The sequence below is a fragment of the Trachypithecus francoisi genome, unplaced genomic scaffold (genome assembly GCF_009764315.1).
Source record: "Trachypithecus francoisi isolate TF-2019V2 unplaced genomic scaffold, Tfra_2.0 Contig01665, whole genome shotgun sequence".
Taxonomy (NCBI): domain Eukaryota; kingdom Metazoa; phylum Chordata; class Mammalia; order Primates; family Cercopithecidae; genus Trachypithecus; species Trachypithecus francoisi.
In genome coordinates this window covers 900,027-923,938 of record NW_022681447.1, presented here as the reverse complement: position 1 = coordinate 923,938, position 23,912 = coordinate 900,027, and the positions used below count along the sequence as shown (strand labels likewise).

General features: G+C 53.4%; 1 protein-coding gene across 5 annotated transcripts in view; it reads right to left on the bottom strand.

Moving 5' to 3' along the window:
* PEMT (phosphatidylethanolamine N-methyltransferase) overlaps positions 1–23,912 on the bottom strand; it is an 85,334-nt gene that overhangs the window by 8,776 nt on the left and 52,646 nt on the right. For all 5 annotated transcript variants that reach the window (XM_033196799.1, XM_033196761.1, XM_033196790.1 and 2 more), the window contains exon 3: positions 7,868–7,983. In XM_033196799.1, the coding sequence (XP_033052690.1) occupies positions 7,868–7,983 (116 nt within the window). The remainder of the gene's footprint in view (positions 1–7,867; positions 7,984–23,912) is intronic.

The following is a 23,912-nucleotide window of genomic DNA, read 5'->3' as shown; positions in this document are numbered from 1 at the left end:
GAGCAGAGAAGGAGCCAGGGCAAAAGGGAAAAGGGCCTGTGGACAAAGCCACCAGGACCCGGTGTCAGAGGTGGGCACACCGACCTGTCAAACAGCGGCATTCGGGTATCAGGGCAAACCCACTGCAGGTCATGCTGCCCACACCCTCAGCTCTCCACCCACCAGCGCCCTGCCCTGATCCTGCTGCTGCCTGGGCTCAGGGTCACCCCGCAGCTCCAGGCCAAGCCTCTGGGATTGGCTCAGGGTCACGGGCTGCCATGGAGTAAGGTGGCCACATGCACACCCAGTGTGGTGCCACAATCCAGGCACACCTTCTCCCCTGCCTGGCACCCTCCACTCTCCTGCCTGCAGATGGTGGAGTGGGAGGGAAAGGAAGGGTGCCGGCCCCGCTCAGGAGCATGGCTCCCCTGCAAGCATCTGGCTCCTTGGCTGCCACTGCAGTGGGGACTAGAAAACAGACGGGGGTGGGGAGGGGTGAACAGGGGAGAGCATTCCAGAAAGCGGAAACAGCAGGGAGCTGTGCCTTAGAGTCTGGGGCAGAGCATGGAGCAGGGAAGGTTTGACGGAGCCCGCCAGGTGCAGGCCTCGGCCCAGCAGGGTTTGGAATGCACTCTGCCTGCTGTGGAAAATGCAGAACCAGGGAGACCCATCCCGTGCTGCATTAGGGGGAGGGCGAGGAGGCCAGGCCTGAGGACGCCGGAGGGTCACTCTGGAGGGAGACCCTGTCGCTCTTACCCCTTCCTGCGGAGACCCGAGCCAGGGCCTGGGTCCACACCCCATGCTCAGGGTTCCTCTGCCAGAATTCATCTGCATCACACAAGCAGGCAGCAGATGAAAGGGAACTTCCTCCCTCTGGTGCGGCCCAGCCCAAAGCCCAGCGTGTTCAGGGCCCAGCTTCCCTGGGGGCGTGGCTCAGTAGGAAAATCAGATCTGTCTGGAAGCAGATTCCTGATGAAGGGCAGATCTGGGGCCAGGGGAGCGGGTGGGAGAGGCCCCAGATCTGCCCCAGACCTGACCCCCAGTCCTCCAGCTGCTTCCCCGCCTACGGCCCCAGTCCTGGGGCCTTTCCTTTCCTTTCTCTGAGATGACAGCCTGAGTGCTCTGCGGGTCGTTTGCTCAGAGTCAGCAGAGGAACTGGGCTGAGCTCCTCCCTGGCGTTCTCACCAAGTGGCCCCTTACCTAGTCAAATACACTCTGATTGTAGAATCCAGGTTTACTGGAATCTCATGGCCCCGATTAGGCAATCGACAGTGTTCTAGCTCCTCCATTAAGCCAGGAAAGCACAGTCCGTCCATTCCACAGGGAAAATTAGTGGATGGATGAGTAGCTCTGTGACCACAAGCTCCCTAACAGAATGAGGTAATAGGACGCAATTTCCCCTGGAAGTATTCCGCACTGGGGGTGGGGAACGGAGATTCATTCATTTGCCTTGGGTTCTATTTTTAAGACCTGGATTGAACCTTCAGTCATTAATATGATTTGAGGCTGTCTGCACTCTGCTCCCATAAAATCCCGGAAACCCTGGGGTGGAGGTGGGGAGGGGGCATCGCTGCCTTCAGTGTCCCCACCCTGCCCCCAGCTGGGAGTCCTGGGCTACACACCAGGCCACAGGCACACGGCCCCACCTGGGACAGGCCTGTCCCGTTTCTGTCTGCAGCCGACCAGAAACACTTCCCTGACTTTGATCATCCCGGGGTGTCTCTGCAACGTCGTCCACATCCCCGTGTGGCCTGAGTGCCGTGTATTCCACATCCTTCACCCAGGCTTGGAGTGACTCGCTCTTTCCACTCCGTCTCAGCTACACGACGCTAGCCATGAAATGAGTCGTCTGATGGGCTCATTTCTTTTCCAAGACATATTAAAATAAGCATGTAACTACTCAAACAAAAAAATGTTCAGCTATGCAACCCCCGAAACCATCAAGGGGCTTGAAATTCCGGGCTTTGACGTTGCACTAATTCTGAGCATCTGAATAACACGTCATCTTTCCAAAGTGTTTCCAAAACCCATCAATAGCTGAGAGAGAGTCTGTCTTGTTTTACCAACACGGAAACAGATGGTAGAAAGCAGGAGGGGCAGGACGGCTCTCCTGCCTCCTCACGACCTGTAAACAGTGGGACAGGCTCAAGCCTCACGGGCAGGCCAAGGACAACAGGCAGCAGTATCCCAGCACCCCTAGCACCTGGGAATCCTGGGCTGACACCCATTTTCCTTCCAGACTTCCTGGTGGTGTGTGCTTTGGGGATGGGGAGGGTGCCTCTTCCCTCCTTCCCAGCTGCAGCCCCTCAGGTGCTGGCCTGGCCTGGTCTACCAGGGCCTGGGCCCCACTCTTGCTGAACTGCAGCCGCTTTCCCTCCTTCCTTCCCAGCAGCTGGGGCCCCTTGTGCCCAGGTTCCCTGACCTAGGTGCCCCTCCCACCCCTTACTCTCCGGCTGCCTGCATGGATCCTGCCCAATCGCTACTCCAGGCCGCTGCCCTGAGGGAATCACTCTGGTGAAGGGATTTCACAAATAGAATTCAGGTCCTGATCAGTTGGCCTTGAGTTAATCAAAAGGGAGGTGACCCTGGGTAGGCCTTTCCAAAAGGGTCTAGAAGCCAGAGAGACCCAAAGCCAAAGCCGCAGAGCTGCCTGCTGTGCTGTGGGGAGGCCACCAGGAGCTGGGCCTCACGGACCCACATCCTGCCAGCAACCTGAAAGCGTGGAGGACCCTGCCTCGGGTGAGCTCACACCCAGCAGGCACCTTGATTCCAGCCTGGGGAATCCCCGAGCAAAGACCCCGCCCCCCATCCAGCCTCCTGGCCACAGAAACTGTCACATAGTATGTTTGTGTGGTTTAAGCTGCTAAGTTTGTGGGAATTTGTTACACAGCAGAAGGAAACTAATACACTTGGCTTCCCAGTGCACAGACTCTTCAAAAATTCTGGAGTGTTCTGCCCAGACGGCAGGAGTCACTCTTTTCTGCCGTGGAACGCTGCACACGCCCAGCCCTCCATCACTCCATCAAAAGCAAACTGTCCCATCGGCTCCATGCCCTCCCTCCTTCATGCACCCACTAGACCCCTGGCCTGGCCTGACCACATCCTGGAGCAGGTCTAGCCAGGCACTGGGATGCATGCAGCAGTGACTAGGACATGTGGTCACTGGGACAGAGGGCCACGTGTGCCAGCCTCCTCCAGGGCCATAGTCCCCAAGGGCCTGGCCTCGAATCATCAGGGAGTTTTTGAAAACAGACTTCCCTGGGGGAGAGGGGCTCTGGGGTGACTCTGGTGTCCCACAGGGTTGCACCTGCCCCGTGGCCTCTAGTATACAAAATGCTGAGGTGTGTCCCCACCTGCCCTGCCCCTGCTGCCCAGCCTGTGAGTGCGGGCCGCCCTCTCCCGGGACTCACGGGCCCCACCCAGCCATCTGAAGAGCCAGCTCACTCCTCCAGGCCTTGGTCACGACGCTTCTTCAGCCAGGGCTCTGCCTGCACCTCACCCACCCAGACCACCTTCCAGAGATCATCCTGCCCCTCCAGTTGCCTCTTTGCCCAGCCTGGGAGCACCTCCAGGTCGAGGAAGATTCCTGATTGACAGCCACACTCTGAGGCCAGGATGCAGCTTCTCAGCCTGGCTGTGCCCACCACACCAGAGCACACAGGAGCTTCTCCCCTCAGAAGACCCAGAGGGAGCCCTGGGAGACTCCAGATAATTCCGATGTACACGGGAATACAGTTCCATCCTGTGACTGGTGAACAACACCAGGAGCTCGCTGATGCTCTAACAAGCTCGGCTGTCTCCTCCCACAGCCAGGAGGGAGGAAGGGCCGCAGCCCAGTCCTGTGAAGCATAGTCGGGCCCTGCCTGGCCATCCATGCCTTGCCCGCCCCTGTGGGCTTTCTCGAGACCAGCCCTGTGGCTCATCAGAGGGTAGCGCTCCAGCCAAGGCTGGCCAAGTTCAGTTGTGCAGCGGGCAGCTCAGGCAAGGAACTTCAACAAGTGCCGTGGAGTCCATCAGCCTTCCTTCCCATCCATAGTCCACAGCCAGAGCAAACAGGTCTATGCTAATGGCCCCCTTGGGACTGGATGGAGCACATCTGCTTCCAGATCGCAGTGGCTCATCCTGCCCCAGGCCTCCCCTGACCACCTCTGGATGCACTGCTGGTGCGGACCTGCTAACACAGTGGCCTGCTCTCCCCTGGGACCTGCTGGCAGGTCAGCTGCTGGTAGCCTCTCGGATATCCTGGCCATGATCCAGGCTTGGCTCAAGCACATGCCTGTGTTCTCCGCCCACCACCCGACTTCTGCTGGGTACAGAGGCTTTTGAGCACAGCCTGGACCCCACGAAGCTTGCCATCTCCCATGGAGAAAGATGCCACACCCCAAAGGTCCAGAACAGGCACACCCATGAGGACAGAAAGCAGATGAGTGCTGCCAGGAGCTGGAGGGCGGGAGGTGACTGCTCCAGGTGTATAGGGTGAAGAAAAAGCTCCAAAACTAGTCAGGAGGAAGGACTGCACGACATCGGGAAGCTGCTAAATGTCACTGAACTGTAAAGCTTAAAATGGTTCAAGCGGCTAATTTTATGTTATGTCTATTCTACTGCACAAAAAAGAATACCCACCTCTAGGCAGCCACTGAAGCGATGCGTGCATGGGAAAGGGTGTGGGGGTGTGGGGGTGCAGGAGCTGGTCCTGAGGGTCCTGTCAGAGCCTGGCCCCAGAGCCCGGTCCAGGAGCCCCAGCACCTACCACCTGTGTGCCTCACTGGCAGGTGTGGGCAGGAAGGATGGGTCAGCAGTGCGTGCAGCAGGGGCATGACAGGACAGGGTGTAGACAGGGGCCTGGAGGGGAAGGACAGTGGGGGAGAGAGTAAGGACCATGGCACGCCTCTGCCTTTCAACCCAAAAGGTGAGAGTAGAAAAGCAGTCCTGCAGCAGCCCAGGACATCCTTTCTCTCCTCCCCAAAATCCAGGAGTGGCTAGACCAGCCGAAAGTCATGGCCCTGTTGGCCAGGCAGACGCCTGGTGAGGCCAACACTGATATGAGAGGTCTGGAGAGGAGGAAAAGCTGGGAGCCACCATCTGTAAGAAGCTGACTTCCTCCAGCTACCCCAGGAGGACTCCCAGGGCCTGGGATCCAAGAACAAACCAGACAGTGCTTTGCTGCTGTCTATATGCCTGGAGCTGGGCTATGAGTAGGCCTGTCCCCCTGGTCTCCTAGGTACACGCAGCACTAGGCTGGGGCCTGGAGGCGGAAGGATGACCCCTGCCAGGGCCCTGTACTCTCTGCCTTGAAAAGTGGTGGATGACGGGGGCGGACCTCCAGGGTCACGTAGATCACAGGCTGTGCTGCTGGACCAGCAGGGAGGTGATGGGGAGCGCTCAAGGAAGCCTCTGGGGTTTCTAGCACAAGATGGGATTGGGCAGGAAGTCAGAACTCAGCAGACTCAGAGCAGCTCCCAGGGGCAGGGTCGGCAGGAGGGGCTCGATCCAGGCAGCTGCCTTGTGGCACTGGCTGGTGTTTCTGGGCAGTTACCTGGCCTGGCCTAGCTGCCCCTGGAGCTGTGAGCGCTGTGGGCTCCAGCCCACTCCTCCTGCTTTGTGCCAGCCCTGATGGTGGTCCCAGCATGCTCTGGGGAATAGGGGTGGTGGAACAGCTCAGCGTGCCAGCCCTGGGCTGAGTCTCAACCCTCTGCAGCCCTCTACCTGTCCTCAGCCTTGCCGCTCCTGTAGGGGGCTCCGAGCTCCAAGTGTTCACTCAGCCAGCACTAGCCCACTCCCTCCTGGCCACTGGGAGTGCGGATGTCTGGGGGCTGGAAGGCACAGACCCCCGCCTGTCCTGCCAATGAAGCCAGGGCCCCACCCCGGGTAAGGAGGGATACTCTGCCGGTGGCCCAAAAGGCAGCAGGGGTGGGAAAGAGGCCCATCTCCCGTACCCTGATGTCCCACTCCCATAACCCAGCCTGGGTGGTGCCAGTGCCTGCCAGGTTCCTCTGGCCTACATGGATGGAATCTTTTCTCCCTAAGTCACTGCTGATCTGTTCTCAGACGCTGGTCAGTGCTCCCTGAGCTGTAAAACCTCAGACAAACCATTGCTTCTTAACAAGCCTCACTTCCTCCATCTGCACAATGGGATCCTCTCTACCCAGAGGCTACAAATGTGAAAACGTTCCCGGGGCCGGATAGCCTAGGCGCTTGTGCGCACGCAGGCTGTGCAGACCCCGAGGCCCTGAGGCGGTGCCATGGGCCAAGCCCCTTGCCCTCCGAGGGGTGAAAAGCCCTCTCTGGGGAAGCCTCTTCGCATCATTCAACCCAGGGCAGGTGCCAGGGGACCCACCCCTCTGAGGACCACGACCCTGGGATACCCACCCAGGCCTAGAGACAACAGGCAGCCCTGGCCCAAAGGGCCAAGAAGCAAAGCCCAGGAGCCAGGGGTTCAGTGCAGAAGGCTGACCTCAGTAGGACCCTGACCATGCTGCTCACCAACATTCCTGTGGCTAAGCCCACAACAAGGATGGGAAGGCAGCAAGGGTACCTGGCCACAGACGGGGAAGGCCTGGGCCACCCTTGGTGAGTGTGCATGGGGCCTGACCACCAGCCAGGCCTGCCCCAGCTCCACACATGCCGGCATGGAGCATCCGTAGGCCCCTTCCTGTGCGCACCCAGTGCCTGCAGGCCAGGCTGGTCCGAGGAAGATGAGGCCATGGGGAGAGCCAGGCTGCACGCACCCCATCCAAAGGGGCAGCTGTGCCTCGGCCCCAGCGAGTGTTCCATGTGGGGTGTGGTCAGGCACACACAGAGCTTCTGGTCTGTCTCGACAAGTCAAAAATGGGGATTCTCTCTGGTGCAGACAGTTTCTCATTTTTTGAAGCACCACGTGGTCCATGTTTAGTCCATGAGCTGCCATGTGCAACGATTCTCAGGGTATGGTGGGAGGTGAGACCGGGGCCCAGAGATGGGACAGCTGCCCTGCACAGCCTGCATCCCCAGGTCGCCTGCGGCCATCACAGTCCACGCAGGTGGGCCTTGTCTAGCCTGGTGTCTGGGCAGACAAATTCGCTTCTAAGTGCAGTGGGCTGTGCCTCATCACCTAGTTCCAGTTCCTCTTCTCTGACCTTTTCATTTGACAGCAGGAAGGGGCCTGTCCCAAGTCCAGAGATGGGCAAAGAAGCTTTCTTTTTTAAAAAAAATTTGAGACGGAGTCTCGCTCTGTCGTCCAGGCTGCAGTGCAGTGGTGCAATCTCGGCTCACTGCAACCTCCGCCTCCCAGGTTGAAGCAATTCTCCTGCCTCAGCCTCCCAAGTAGCTGGGACTATAGGCGCGTGCCACCATGCCCGGCTAATTTTTGTATTTTTAGTAGAGACCAAGTTTCACCATGTTGGCCAGGGTGGTCTTGAACTCCTGACCTCAGGTGATCCACCCACCTTGGCCTCCCAAAGTGCTAGGATTACAGGTGTGAGCCATCGCGCCCGGCCTCTAAGAAGCTTTCTGACGCTGCTTCAAGCCTGACCTGACGAGACGGTCAGGCCTGACCCCTGAGGGCTCCCAACCTGGCATCTACCTTCTGACTGGGTGCTTCCTGGAGGAGACTCCTAAAACAGCTTTGGCTGCACGGCAGAGGCTGGGATGTGACCTTGGGACCACCCAGGCATTGTCCCCGGTCCCCCATTCACATACCCCCATTCCTGAGGTCACTGGGGCTCCTCTGCTGGCCAGAGTCTAAACAACTGGGAAGGGTAGGGTGGCTCACTGTGGCAGGTGGCTCTGAGAGTTGACCCCTGCGTGCTCAGACACAAGGCTCCCGCATGGTGAGGGACGAAGTACCACCAGTCGCGGCCCTCCCGCTAGCCCAGGGGTTGTGGCTCCCCAGTGAGAGGGCTGTGCTTACCAGTGTGAGCGCAGGAAGTTCAAAAGCAGGATGGTGACACTCAGGGAGTAGCAGGCCAGGTAGGGGGATCCGAAGGCCCTGCTCAGTTTGCGGGTCTTGTGTTCCCATCGTGCAACCTAAACCATGGGCAGAGAACAACAGCGAGATGTTTGCTGGGGAGACTCCAGGGTGGGGGTGGGGGGCACATGCCTCTCTCTGTTTCCCAGTCTCCAAAGCCCCCATTTTTGAAGAAGAAGAATTACACAGGAGCAGCAACCACGCGCACCCCAGCCGCCCATTATCTGCCCTAGAGCAAGTTCCACAGGGATTTTCATACTTGCTCCGTTCATCTGGACGGACAAGGTCCTTCTGGAAACAACCCTTCAACCAGACACAGCCGCGAGCCCACCAAGAGGCAGAAAACAACCCTTCAACCAGACACAGCCGCGAGCCCACCAAGAGGCAGAAAGAGAGTCTGGCTGAGAAGATCTGTCCCTGGGCAGACACATGGGGTCTGACCTCAGGCCCTACCTGGGAGCTGCTGAATGCCTCCCACAGACTCTAAAAGGGCCCAGCAGAACTGCCAGAGGAGCCCAGGGCTGCAGGAGCACACAGCCTTCAGGGCACAGGCCCACATTCCCGCTGGGGGCCTCACAAAGCGTCCATCACAGGCGCAAAGCAAAGCAAATCCCTCAGCCTCCTCCCTCTGCCCAAGTGCTCTTCCCAAGGCACAGACTTTCAAACAGTGACTTGTAGCCTCAGAATCCTTTTACTTTATTTTTTTCAAACTAATCACATCTGGAATCTCAACATCTAGCCACCAACAGTGGAGAGAAGGGAGCTCTTCCTGCCTCTCTGCTGTTTCCATAGTCCTGAGCTGGTCATCCCCTGGGGCCTGGCCCAGCACTCTGAGGAAGGAACGGAGGGAGAGAAGGGGAGGGGGCAAGGAGGATGCAAAAAGACAAACATTGCAGCCTGGAGTCAGGTGCTGGGCTCTAGGTACGTGAGCAAGTTGCCTGTGGGCCCAGAACAGGTGCCTGTGTGTGCACAGAAAGAGCCTCAGGGGCCTGCTCCCAGCCACCTATCTCCACCCCAGCCCCAGCCATGACTGCTGCCTGCTCCACTTCCCAAGTGGACCTGCCTTTCCCAGCAGTTGCAGTGGGAGAGTGATTAGCAATGATTTTGTCAAGGCCACTGACTCCCAGGAGGTGGCTCCCTAGTGAGTCCTCTGGCCAGCCCTGGCCCCTGTCCTCAGAGCCCCTTGGCAGTGGTAGGCCAGGGAGCAGCGGATGGTGGGGGCGGGGGACATGCCAAAGTTTACAGGAAGGAGAGGTGACGGAGGTAGCTCCCGGGCCTTCCCCTCAACCAGCTGTTGGCACTGCAGCCAATTCTCCCAGAAGGTAAGAAGGCCCTAGTCCAGGTCTCAGCAGGTGGCCGCTGCTGACTCTGTGGGAAGCTCAAAAGGAGGAAGGAATGCGCGCTGCAGGGGTGAGAAGGGGGCTGCGGTGACTCTGCTGGGAATGTGTGGGTCAGAGGTGGGGGCAGAAGAGAAGCAGCCTGCAGAGAGCGCTGCGGGGGCCCAGGACCACAGCCTGCTTTCTTCTGTTTTGTTCCAATTTTGAGATAAAACTCAAAGTGGTTTTTAGTTGTGCAACCATCACCACGGTTCAAGTCCAGAACATTTCATCACCCCAAGTAGAAACCTCATCCCCATCGGCAGTCCCTCCCCATCCCCCCTCTGCCAGCCCCTGGCAACCACTCATTGCTTTCTGTCTCTATGGATTCGCCTATTCTGGACGTTTCATATAAACTGAATCATGGTTTTTTTGTGTCTGGCTGCTTTGACTTTATGTAATGTTCTCAAGGTTCGTCGGTGCCACAGCGCATAAATGCACTTCATTCCCTCTTACGGTTGAATACAACTCCAGTACATAAAGATTTTGTCCACCAGTTCAGCAGCTGATGGACACTTGGGTTTTGCGTTAGCAGCATTGTTCACAGTGACCAAAGCCAAAGCCAAGCAACATTCAGGCACTTGCTAGGAACAATCGTGCCCAAGTGTTTTGTGGATGTGTGTTTTCATTGCTCTCAGGTACACACCTAGGAGTGGAATTGCTGGGTCACATGGTAAATCTATTTATTGAAGAGCTGCGAAACTGTTTGCCACAGTGGCTGCCCCATTTTCCAGCCCTACCAGCAACGCGTGAAGATTCTAGTTTCTCCACATCCTCCCCAACACCAGTTATTTTCCGTTTTTAAAAATTATAGCCTTCGGAGGGGGGGAGGACACTGAGCGTGGTGGCTCACACCTATAATCCCAGCACTTTGGGAAGCTGAGGTGGGAGGACTGCTTGAGCTCAGGAGCTCAAGACCAGCCTGGGAGACATAGTGAGACCCTGTTTCTCAAAAAAAAAAAAAAAAAAATCTAATTAGCCGGAAGATTGCCTGAGCCTAGAAGGTCGAGGCTGCAGTAAGCCAAGATGGCACACCACTGTACCCCAGCCTGAAGACAGAGCAGGACCCCGTCTCAAAAAAAAAAAAAGGAAAAAAAAAAAATTTTTGTAGCCATCCGAATGGGTGTCAGGTGGCTTTGGTCTGCATTTCCCTAACGATAAAGAAATACCTTTCCGGCCGGGCGTGGTAGCTCACGCCTGTAATCCCAGCACTTTGGGAAGCCAAGGCAGGTGGGTCATAAGGTCAAGAGATCCAGACCATCCTGGCTAACAAGGTGAAACCCCGTCTCTACTAAAAATACAAAAATTAGCCGGGCATGGTGGTGCATGCATGCCTGTAATAACAGCTACTCGGGAGACTGAGGCAGGAGAATCGCTTGAACCCGGGAGACGGAGGTTGCAGTGAGCCAAGATGGCGCCACTGCACTCCAGCCTGGCAACACAGCAAGACTCCATCACAAAAAACAAAAGCAAAAACAACAAAAACCTTTCCTTCAAGGGCTCTCTCTGCCATCCTCGGCCTCCCATACAGCACCCCTCCCCCAACAGAGTCAAGCCACACCTGTCCCTTAGCCTCGGAAAGGGCCAATGCTAAATGAGCTTTCAGAACAATCTAACGACAGCAGAAAAGCATCAAGCAAGACTAGCCCATGTGGAAAAGAAAAAGAGGAAACCACGCCTTGCCTCCCAGCAGGCTGGTATTCGATGGGGCTATTATTCCGAGGCAATCGATAAACCAGCAGCCAGCAGGACTCCCAGAACTTCCTTCCCTGCCTGGCAGCACCACCGTGCCCTCTCTGGGAGCCCAGCTGCTTGTTTCATCCAACAATGAGCAGGTGCGGGACGCAGTCGCCTCCCAGGGCCATGCATGTGAGCCCTTAGTGGCAGCAGCGTGGCCCGGCGCTCTGCTGTCACTGCTCCTGGTTTTTGTCTGTCTTCTAGATTTCCAGAATCCTAGAGTGGGGATTCATTTGCCCAACCCTTCATGCCCCTGGCTCAAATTCCCTCTCCCCGGGGCTGCCAGGACCCTCCAGGTAAATGTAAGCTTCAGATAAACAACAAACTGGCCAGGCGCAGTGGCTCACGTCTGTAATCCCAGCACTTTGGGAGGCCGAGGCGGGAGGATCATGAGGTCAGGAGTTTGAGACCAGCCGGGCCAAGATGGTGGAACCCCATCTCTACTAAAAATACAAAAATTAGCTGGGTGCAGTGGCGGGCACCTGTAGTCCCAGCTACTCAGGAGGCTGAGGCAGGAGAACCGCTTGAACCCTGGAGGCGGAAATTGCAGTGAGCCGAGATCACGTCACTGCACTCCAGCCTGGGCAACAGAGTGAAACTCCGTATCAAACAACAAACAAACAAAAAGCAAACCATGTTTTGGTGCAAGCTGTCCCATGGGACTGCTTTTAATCCTAAAACAGTCTGTGCTGTTGACCTGGAACCCTAATGCAACCAGGCCCTGGGTGTGTGTTTGCTCCATTCAGTAGCCCAGCCTCTCCCAGACCCTGGCAAGGAGTCCCCAGCTGAGCTCTGGAACACACAGGTCTCCTCCCCAAATGCTGGCTCCCTTTCTTTTCTTTTTTTGCAAATCTCACCCACAGCCTCTATCCTAGGGCAGAAGAGACAGGCCCAAGGCAAGTGGAGTGGGAGGAAAACGGATGGGGTCGAGACCCAGGGACACCATCCTGGCCTTGACGTTCGCCAAAGCCGACAGCACTTCATAGGCAAATCACTCAGCTGTCCGCTACCTCAACTGAGTTACCTGCAAAGTACGAAAAACAGGATGGACAGTACCCCCCACCCCGATCCCTGAGCCAGCGTGGTGGGAGGGGCAGAGCAGGTGAGGGATGAAAGGCTCCCGGCCCTGGCATGTGGCCCAGGGCATGTGAGAGCGCCCGTCTCTCCCCCTATTCGTGGCTCAGAGCAGAGACTGGGTCTGATTTCCTTCTGGCTCCCACTCAGATGGGAACCACCTCTGCCCATGCACATGCCCGTGGTGCCTGTCTGGCCTGAGGTGGCAGCTCTGGCCTCCGTCTCCAGGCCAGGACCCATGCTTCTTCCCTGCCCTTTCCAGGGCACTATTCTTGGTGTCCTCGGACTCAGAGGTTGTAACTGGCAGACTAGATGTGTCCTGGTCAAACTCATAGCATGTTTAAAATATTTGGATCAACAATTAAACACTCAGTGTTTTTCACATAAAAGCCAGGGCTTCCCAAATCTTGGCAATGAGCACAGCCTCCCAGCCTGCAGGGCCTCCACCAGTCCAGCTATGCAGTGAGGGCCCAAGAAGCAGGACCCCCTTCTGGGACAAGACCCTTTCCTAGAAACTTCCCATTGGCCTCTCAAATTTCCTATGCGTCCTTGAAGTGAGGCCGCAGAAAGCAGAGTTTATTTTTGTTTTTGTTTTTAGATGGAGTTTCGTTCTTGTTGCCCAGGCTGGAGTGCGATCTCGGCTCACCACAACCTCCACCTACTGGGTTCAAGCGATTCTCCTGCCTCAGCCTCCCAAGTAGCTGGGATTACAGGCATGCGCCACCATGCCCAGCTAATTTTGTATTTTTAGTAGAGACGGGTTTTCTCCATGTTGGTCAGGCTGGTCTCAAACTCCCGACCTCAGGCGATCCGCCTGCCTTGGCCTCTCAAAGTGCTGGGATTACAGGCGTTAGCCACCATGCCCAGCGAGGGTAGAGTTTTTTCTGTTTTTGTTTTTGTTTCTGTCACCCAGGCTGGAATGCAGTGGCGCAAACTCGGCTCACTGCAAGCTTTGCCTCCTAGGTTCACGCCAGTCTCCTGTCTCAGCCTCCTGAGTAATCGGGACTACAGGCGCCCGCCACCACGCCTGGCTAATTTTTTTTTGTATTTTTGGTAGAGGCGGGGTTTCACCATGTTAGCCAGGATGGTCTCGATCTCCTGACTTTGTGATCTGCCTGCCTCTGCCTCCCAAAGTGCTGGGATTACAGGCGTGAGCCACAGCGCCTGGCCTGTAGAGTTTTTTAAACCCCCTTTGAAGTGAGACATGGCTCCTTCACATTCATTGAAGGACTGATGGGCGAGTGTCTACCCCAGTGCCCAGCAGGGCAGCTGACGGTTCCCAGCGCCGGGTTCTGGGCTCAAACACCGGCTCCTCTACTTGCAGTTTTGGCAGGTTATTTCCCCTCTCTCTGCCTGTTTCCTGATCTGTAAAATGGAGCTAATAATACTCTCTACTGCGTCACAGAGTTGCTGTGCGGATTAAGCTAATTCCTGCCCATGAAATGCCTGGAGCGATGTCTATACCACGGCGTGTGGGCGCATGGCCGTGCTGCTGTTTGTTTTGTTTTGGAGTGTGCAAAAGGGTGAGAGTCAAAAGGCATAAGACCGAGCTATTGGCCTGATGGGCCCCAGCAAAGCTGATGAAGAAAGTCTGTTGTGAAGCAGTGTCCCTAGGGAGAGGACAGGCAGACAGAACTGTGCCACATTGGGCTCGCCAGCTGCCAGGCTTCTCCCTCTGCGGCCAGCCCTTGACTGACTCTCAGAAGCACCTTCTGTCCCACCTCGTCCTTTCCTGGCTAAATCCGCCTAACACCCAGCTGCAGTGGCAGGTCCCATCTGGATTCCACAGCCAGGACCCCCACCAGCTGGCCCAGGGCTCCCAGCCTGGGCACCTGGGGATCTAGAATGCCCCAAGCAAAGGGCTAGTGCTTCGCATTGGCAATGGATGCTGGGGACGAGCTGGTGCTTCCAAGAGCTTTTCCAAGGGCCCACAGAACCACTGAAGGAGCCCGTCCCTTTCATTCAGAGGACGTAGGACGTGGGCCGTGCGCCAGCAAAGAGGGGCTCATGTGCTCCAAGCTTCCTTTTGCCTTCCTGCTTTTGCCTCCTGAACTGCCCCTACCTAGCTCCTACAGCTGGACCCACCCCTCTGCCTGCCTGACTGGCCCCTTTTCCGCCCCGGGAGCCACAGCCAGTGCCTTCTCACTCCTGAACTCCTGCCTCACAGCCCCGGTGAGATGTGGCCGTGGCCTAACAGTTCACATTGCGTCCGCCTCTGCCTGCAGTATGCTGAATCCCGCGTGGGGCTGCCACCCGAGGAGGCACTCAACAAGCACGGGTCTGTGTGGAATGATGGATACGTCAGTGCTCTGAGGCCTTCTCTCCTCTCCTCTTTCCCTGGCCCTGCAGGGAGCCAGAAAGGAGGGGGCCACTAGCTGGGTTAAATGAAGAGAGGAGGGGCCCTAAGGCCCCCCGGGTACCTGTAGGTGACATATAAAGGTCTGAGTGAGAGGTCCCCAGGGCAGCAGGGAGCCTGCCCATGATTCCTGTCTCTCTCTCATCCCACCCTGGCCCCCTAGAACCACAGGCTCCTATGAGAGGTCAGGGACATCAGAGGCGGCGGAGCCCAGCCCTCCATTGGCCTTCTGAACAGAAACTCAGAGCTCCACTGGCATCAGGAGGCGGGATTCAGGATCCCCCAGTCCCACTGGAGTTGACAAGGATGGCTGAGGCTACCAAGCTAACCGGGCACCCCACAGGCCGGCCCCGATGGCCCAGGCCCAGCAGCACGAAGACAGCCCATCAAGGCGTTTCCTCCCCAGCCCCAGATCAAGGTCACTGTGATACTGTCACATAAGCCTCATGTGCACGCCAAGTGCTGTCCACACTGCGCGTCCCAGCGGGGCCTAGACCCCTCTCCCTTCTCACCAGGGCTCATGGTGGATGGGGTGTGTGTGGGGGAGCTCAGCAGAGCCCAGAACAGGACCCAGTCATTGCCAGCTAGGCAGGCCCTGGGCCAGTGAGCAAGTGTGTGTATGAACAGGCAGCTCTCCCAGGTTGCACCGTGTCAGCCCTCTCTGCTCTGCACATGCTAGGCCCAGCCAGCCCCGTGACCTGGATCACACCTGCCCTTCCCAACACCCAGCTCCACCTGCCCTGCCAGGTGTGCACAGCCCTGGCTCCTTTCAGATATGCCCCAATCTGGCCAGTGCCGCTGAACCTGGGCCAGGGCCTCTCCAGGACACAGGACCAGCGGCAGCTCAGGGCAGCATCCAAAGCGTCCCACAGCACATTGCTCAACTGCCCTTCCACGTGACACTGCCTGCCCAAGGTCTCCAACAGTCATTGTCTGTTGGACAATGTTGACGAGCCCAATGGGTCAACAGACCTGCCCGCTCCACCAGCTAGTCCGGTGAATCAATCACTTTCCAAGGTACACCCAAGCTTTTGCCCTGCGGTGGGTGCACTTTTCACTGCAGTGCCAGAGAGCAGGTCCCAGCACCAGCTGCCCACTTCCAGACAACCCACACCTGAGGCCCCAGCAAAGCGGCATGATCCAGCTTCACACCTGAGGGGCCATGGCACAGTGGGGGACGCTCGCCTCCCCCAGCCTCAGTGCTCACGCTCAACCTCTTCACTCCGCTTTGCTCGCCGGCTCCTCCATTAGGACGGTCTGCATAGCGTAGGAAAAAGAGCAATAGGAACATGGGATCTGAGTTTAAATTCTAGCTCCAGCACTACCTATAGCATCCTATAAAGATGGAACCCACCCCAGTGTCCACTGGCAGGGGGAGGGGCTGAATGAACTGCGCTACAGCCCCACGCTGGAGAAGGGCTCCTTGGAGAAAGGAAGGAGGAAGATTTCTATCTATTGCTATGGTGTGAGCTCCAGGATATATTTATTAGGTAAAAAAGCAGGTGCAGAAGAAGGTGCACCCAACCTGTTGTATAAGAAAATGAAGAGGGGCTGGGGGGAGATACACACACAGCACTTGCTTACATTTTCAAAAAGAAACGGGAAGGACAAACCCAAAACTGATCAAAATGATTACCTACAGGTGAGGGAGGAGACATGCCAGACATTTACAAATGTCCTTTGTTGACTATGGAACCATGTAAATGTTTTGCATAATTAAGAATAAGAACAGGGTGGGTGTGGTGGCTCACGCCTGTAATCTCAGCACTTTGGGAAGCCAAGGCGGGCAGATCACCTGAGGTCAGGAGTTCAAGACCAACTTGACCAACATGGTGAAACCCTGTCTCTACAAACATACAAAAATTAGCCGGACATGATGGCAGGTGCCTGTAATCCCAGCTACTTGGGAAGCTGAGGTGGAAGAATCCCTTGAACCTGGGAGGCAGAGGTTGCAGTGAGCTGAGATGGTACCACTGCACTCCAGCCTGGGTGACAGAGAGACTCCGTCTCCAAAAAAAATAAAAAGAGTAAGAACAAAGGAACTAATAGAAATCCAAAAACTCAATCAATGAACCTGGCAGAAACACAGATAAGAAGTTTCAAGTGATTCTGAAACATAGTATTTTGAGTAATCCTCCCTCCTGCTGCACAATCTGAGGACAAAAGAACCCAGAAAGATTCTAGATTGCATCGAGTAAATCTATTGTTGGTTATAAAATATTTAAGAATACAGATATTATTTTGACTATATATACATTAATTATGTTACTGTATTTAGGATCCAAGCTTCCTATAAGAGAAAAGTGGCCGAGTGCGGTGGCTCAAGCCTGTAATCCCAGCACTTTGGGAGGCCGAGATGGGCGGATCACGAGGTCAGGAGATCAAGACCATCCTGGCTAACATGGTGAAACCCCGTCTCTACTAAAAAAATACAAAAAACTAGCCGGGCGAGGTGGCGGGCGCCTGTAGTCCCAGCTACTCGGGAGGCTGAAGCAGGACAATGGCGTGAACCCGGGAGGTGGAGCTTGCATTGAGCTGAGATCCGGCCACTGCACTCCAGCCTGGGCGACACAGCGAGACTCCGTCTCAAAAAAAAAAAAAAAAAAAAGAGAAAAGTGGTACAAAAATGAAATTAAAAGGTTGAACAAAAACTTCTGAAATGGAAATATTGGTATGAATTCATGATTTATTTCTATTTCTAACAAATTCATTTTTCCATTACAAAAAATTAGCCAGGCGTGGTGGCAGGCGCCTGTAGTCCCAGCTACTCGGGAGGTTGAGGCAGGAGAATGGCGTGAACCTGAGAGGCGGAGCTTGCAGTAAGCCAAGATAGCGCTACTGCACTCCAGCCTGGGTGACAGACCGAGACTCCATCTCAAAAAAAAAAAAAATAATTCAAAAAAAAAACACAAAATTCATTTTTCCTAGAGAGGCCTGGAACAGTGAGCACCCTAGCATTCAAATCGTGGTCTCCAAATATCATTTTCCACTAAAAATAACGAGCGCTCCTTGTTTAAAGGCCGAGTCCAGTCTACTCAGGAACAGAAGATGTTGAACCTGAGACTGAAAGCTATGAAAGAGGAGGTGGAAACGCCGGAAGAACACTAAGAAACACTTGAAGCTCCCCAGCTGGCCAAAGGCGGACATGCCGAGGTTGCTAGGACACTAACGCATTATTCTGAAATTGTTTTTTTAATCTTTTTTATAAGACAGGATCTCAGTCCGTCTCGTTAGGATTGTCTTTATTCACAGACAACAATAATTGTCTATGTCAAAAATCAGATGGAAACCACAAATAGATGGATATGAAAATACAAAAAACTTAGAATACTTTGAAATAAAAGGACAAAGTGGAACTAACACAACCAGATTTTGAGATGTCTGACAAAGTGCTAACGCAGTTCAGTGGAGCAAGGACATTTCCATAGATGCCACTGGAACAACTGGCTATCATACGCCAAAAAAAAAAAAAGTGAATTTCAATCCATAACTCAGAAAAAATATAAAAATGAATTCAAGATGGACAATAAATAGAAATATAAACCTAAATCTATACATAAATATATCAATCTAAATATATAAAGCCTTCTAAAACGTTTAGAAGAAAATAGACTAGAGAGAATCTTTATGATCTTGGATTACATGATGATTTCTTAGGCAAAATATGAAAAGCATGATTCATAAAAGAAAAATGTGATAACTTGAAATTCATCAAACTTCTAAAACTTCTCTTCAAAAGACATTCTTGATAGAATGAAAGGATCAGCCACAGACTGGCAGAAAATACCGGCAAAGCATGTACTTCTTGAGGGACTTATATCAAAAATATATACAGAACTCTTAAAACTTGATAATAAGGAAACAAAAAATTCAATTTTTTTCAATGGGCAGAAAAATCCAGAGCTAACATCATACTTAATGGTGAAAGACTGGATGCCTTCCCCCTAAACTCAGCAACAAGACAGCGAAAGGACATTCACTCTTACCACTGCAATTCAACTTTGTACTAGAGGTTTTAGCCAGGGCAATTGGGCAAGAAAATGAAATAAAGGCATTCAGATTGAAAAGAAATATGTAAAACAACTCTATCCACAGGTGACATAATCTCATACATGAAAAATCCTAAGGAATCCACTAAAAAAAATTCAACCTAATAAATGAGTTTAGCAAGGCTACAAGATATGATTGTATTCCTATATACTTGCAATAAAAATTCTGAAAGTAGGAATCAAGAAAACAATTCCATTTGCTACAGCATTTAAAGGAGTAAAATACTTAAGAATAAATATAACAAAAGTACAAAACTTACTCTCTGAAAATGAAACACTGTTCAAAGAAATAAAAGATCTAAATAAATGGACAGACATCCCATGTTCATGGATTACAGACTGGTTAAGATGGCAATACTCTCCAAACTGATGTAGAGATTCAATGCAATCACAGTCAGAATCTCAGCTGGCTTCTTTGTAAAACTGACAAGCTGATTCTAACATCCATATAGATATTCAAGGGTCACGAAATATCCAAAACAATCTTTAAAAAAAAAAAAAACTGCCAGCCTCCATGGCTCATTCCCATAATCCCAGCACTTTGGGAGGCCAAGGCAGGCAGATCACCTGAGATCAGGAGTTCAAAACCAGCCTGGTCAACATGGCGAAACCCATCTCTACTGAAAATACAAAACTTAGCCAGGTGTGGTGGCAGGCACCTGTAATCCCAGCTACTCATAAGGCTGAGGCAGGAGAATTGCTTGAACTTGAGAGGCGGAGGTTGCAGTGAGCCGAGATCACGCCACTACACCCCAGCCCAGGCAGCAGAGGCACGCTCTGTCTCAAAAAAAAAAAAAAAAAACCAAAGTTGGAGGACTTTCAAACTTACCACAATGCAACAGTAATCAAGACAGTGTGGCACGGACATAGGGATAGACATAGACCAATGGAATAGCATAGAGAGCCCAGAAATAAACTTCCACAGACATGGCAAGTGATTTCCAACAAGGCTGCCAAAACAAATGTATGTGGAAAGAATAGTCTTTTCAGCAAATAGCACCAGGACAACAGGATATTCACATGCAAAAGAATGAAGGTGGACTCTCAGCCTCACATCATATACAAAAACTAAGTCAAAACGGATCGAAGACCTAAATGTAAGAGCTAAAACTATAAAACTCTTAGAAGAAAACATAGATATAACTCTTCATGATCTTGGATTTAGCAATGGTTTCTCTGACGCGACACCAAAAGCACAAGCAACAAAAGAAAATAAATTGGCTTTATCAAATATTTAGACTTTTTTACTTCAAAGGATTCTATCATGAAAATACAAAGACAACCCACAGAATGGGTGAACATATTTGTAAATTATTTATCTGATAAAGGATTATATCTAGAATATATAAAGAATTCTTATAAAATGGCTAAAAGTAAAAAGGGTTGGAGAGAAGCAGAACAACCGGAATGCTCACTCCTTGCTGGTCAGGATGGAGAATGGCACAATCACTTCCAAAGGCAGTTTGGCAGTATCTCTCTTTTTTGTGTGTGATAGAGTCTTGCTCTGTTGCCCAAGCTGGAGTGCAGTGGCGTGATCTCGGCTCACAGCCTCCCAGGTTCTAGCAATTCTCCTGCCTCAGCCTCCCAAGTAGCTGGGATTATAGGCGCACGCCATCATACCTGGCTAATTTTTGTATTTTTAGTAGAGATGGGGGTTTCACCATGTTGGCTAGGCTGGTCTTGAACTCCTGACCTCAGGTGATCCACTTGCCTCAGCCTCCCAAGGGATTACAGACATGAGCCACCGCGGCCAGTGCAGTTTGGCAGTCTCTTGAAGCATTACTCACACACCTACCACCACATGACCCAGCCATTCCACTACTAGTATTTACTTAAGAAAGATGAAATCAGCTATCCAGGCAGACTTCAACATGGTTGTTTACAGTAGCTTTACTTGTAATATCAAAACCTGGAGACAACCCAAATGTCCACCAACCAGTGTGAATGAGTAAACAAACCATGGTGAATGGATACAATGGAACAGTACTCAGCAATAAAAAGGAACTACCAGTCCCTGCAAGAGCATCCATCACCCACAAAGTAACTATGCTGAGTGAAAGAAGCCAGACAAACATATGGTATACTATATGATTCCATTTTCATAAAATTCCTGAAAATGCAAACTAACGTCCAGTGACAGAAAGCAGATCAGCAGCAGCCTGGGTCAGAAGGGGCAAGAGGGGCCGGGGGATCTCAAAGATGGGAATGGATTTGTTCACAGTCTTACCCGAGCACATGCCTCCTGGCTAGAGAAACATGTCAAAACTCAAATTGTAGACGGGGCACAGCGGCTCTCGCCTATAATCCCAGCACTTGGGACTTTGCGAGGCCAAGGCAGGAGGACTGCTTGAACCCAGGAGTTTGAGACAAGACTTGGCCAGATGGTGAGACCCCCACCTCTACAAAAATAAAAACAGTGGCACATGCCTGTAGTCCCAGCTACTCTGGAAGCTGAGGTGGGAGGATCGCTTGAGCCCTGGAGTTCGACGCTGCAGCATGAATGCACTCCAGCCTGGGCAACACAGCAAGACCCCATCTCTAAAAAAAGACAACTCAAATTGTATGCTTCATGTAGGTGCACTTTGTTGTAAGTTGGTTATTCCTCTATGAGGCTATTTTATTTTATTTTATATTTTGAGATGGAGTCTTGCTCTATCATCCAGGCTGGAGCGTGTGGTGCAGTCTTAGCTCACTGCAACCTCTGCCTCCCGGGTTCAAGCGATTCTCCTGTCTCAGCCTTCCGGGTAGTTGGGATTACAGGAGTGCACCGCTATGCCCAGCTAATTTTTGTATTTTTAGTAGAGACAGGGTTTCACCATGTTGACCAGGCTGGTCTCAAACTCCTGACCTCAGGTGATTCACTAGTCTTGGCTTCCCAAAGTGCTGGGATTACAGGCTGAACCACCACGCCTGGCCTGTAAGTCTATTTTAAAATGAAATTATTAATTTTGCTGAATGTTTAATGTATTATATTATTAAAAGTTCTTACTAGTGGCCGGGTATGGTGGCTCATACCTGTAATTCCAGCACTTTGGGAGGCCGAGGTGGGTGGATCACAAGGTTGGGAGATCGAGACCATCCTGGCCAACATGGTGAAACCTCGTTTCTACTGAAAAAAATTGGCTGGGTATGGTGGCGTGCACCTGTAGTCTCAGCTACTCAGGAGGCTGAGGCAGGAGAATCGCTTGAACCCAGGAGACAAGGTTGCAGTGAGCTGAGATCGTGACACTGCACTCCAGCCTGGGCAACAGAGCGAGAGTCCATCTCAAGGAAAAAAAAAAAAGTCCTTACTTGTTAGAGACACATTCTGCATTTCATATGTATGTGAGATATTTACTGATGAAATCTGATGTCTGGATTTGCTTTAAAACACTCTAGTGAAAGGAAGCAGACAGGAGTGAAGGGGAAGAGGTGGAGATGGAACAAGAATGACATATTGTGAGAGAATTCTTGAAGCTGGGTATTGGGTACGGTGGTGCAGGGGTCATTAAATGGTTCTAGTTTAGTGTATGTTGCATATTTTTGAAAAAAAAAAAAGTTAGAAGGCAAATCCAGGCTTCACTGTTTCCCAGCTGTGTGAGCTCAGGCAGGTCCCCAACTTCCCTAAGGGTGACAGTCCCCATCGGTGAGCAGGGGATGGTCCTGCCCTCCCTTGGGTTCTGTGGGGGACTTGTTCCAGTGTCTGGCGATGGCTCCCTAATTCTGCCACTGTCTCCCCAAGGGACTGCAATCTCCTTAACTGTGGCATGCAGGCCCTGTGCCATTGAACTAACTGTGGTATGCAGGCTCTGATGACACCCATGGCACAGTGACGTCAGCCGACACTGGCATAGGGCTTCCTGTGCGCCAGGCGCTGAGGTGAGTGCAGCCATGTATCCTATTCAATCCGCATGCCAGCCCCATGGGTGACGTCCGATAGTGTGCCTCCCTTACAGGACTTGCCAAGGACACACAGTGAGTAAATGGATTGGAACTCAGGTCTGGCTTCAGTTATGACCTCTGCCACATGCTGTTCCTGAACATTCCGGGGCCTCCCAACTCTGACGGGGGGATCTGTGCCAATCTGAGTTCACAGGACCGTCTCCCCTCACTCGGACCCCAGCCTCTGTCCTTGGCTTCATCCAACAAGCTCAGGCCAAGTTCAAAGGCCTCCTCTGTCTGCCTCTGGGTCCGAAGCAGAACCAGGCAGCCCCCACCCAACCTTCCTCCTCGACAAGGGAGCCCCAGGGACGCTTGTCACCTCCGTGAAGAACTCAGCAGCCCCGCAAGGACCAGACCAAGACCAGCAAAGGTGACCTCATGGGAGTGTCCACGCCCTGGCTGGCTCCTGTGGGTTTGAGCAGAGGGAAATGGCACGGAGCTGTCCCTCTCTCGCCCAGTGGGAAAGTCAGTGGTGTTCCTCTCATGAGGGCCTGCCACACCCGCCCGCCCACCAGGTGCAACTCATGCTCCATGCTCCTTGTATCCACTGAAATGGTCCATTGGCCCCGTGGGACCTGGTATGGCCGGGAGCAGGACGAGGCTGGCCTGGCAGTGTCAGCCCCTACTCAGGGTAGCTCTTGTTCATGGTGCTGTCGGGCCTGGCCCAGTCTGAATGGAAGGCAAGAGGCCCACAGCCCGAAACCCTTCACCAGTGCCAATACCCAACCCAGGAAGTCAGGGAGCGCGCGGTCTCCCTTGGCAGGTAAGATGGCCTCAGCTGCCCTTACAGGCTGGGGGGCATGGGAGGGACAGGGTGTCTGCCACGTGCTCCGATGACAGGTCCCAGTGGAGATTTCAGGCTGGACGATGACAATACATTTTGCTCCTTTTCCATATCTGTCTGAGGGTCTCTGAGCCCTGCTTACGCAGATGGCTCTGTCCTGAATGTTGGGCTGGTGTTGCCCTGGAAAGAAGGAGGGAGCCGGCATGCTCAGAGTCTAGCTCAGACGTGGGAGCCCAGAGCTCCTCAAATCTTGTCTTGCTCCTGTGAGGACACCACACCTGCTCCTGGGCCTACCCCCTTTACCTTCCCCTTGCCTTGCTGCTAAGAAACCCCCACCGGCCAGAGGGCAGATGCTGTCCCTGCAGGTCCCCAAGCCCCGCCCTCCACGGGTGACTGTGGTTCAGCAACAGCAGAGGCCAGCTCCAGCCCAACACACCTGTGCTCCCCCAAGCCCAGCCCAGCCCAGGACCCCGAGCCAGCCCCATGCCCAGCAGCCTGCAGGAGCCTTCCCCATGCTGGCCCAGGCCTCAGACGGGATCCCCTGTGTGTGCCACTCAGCCGCTGATCAGTCATGCTCTGCCACATGGCCACCTCTTCCATCCCTGATACTTGTCTTCTGGGAGAAAGCAGGAGGAGATAAGATAGAGTGGGAGGAAGAAAAGGAAAGCCCCAGACCACTCTTTGCTCCTGG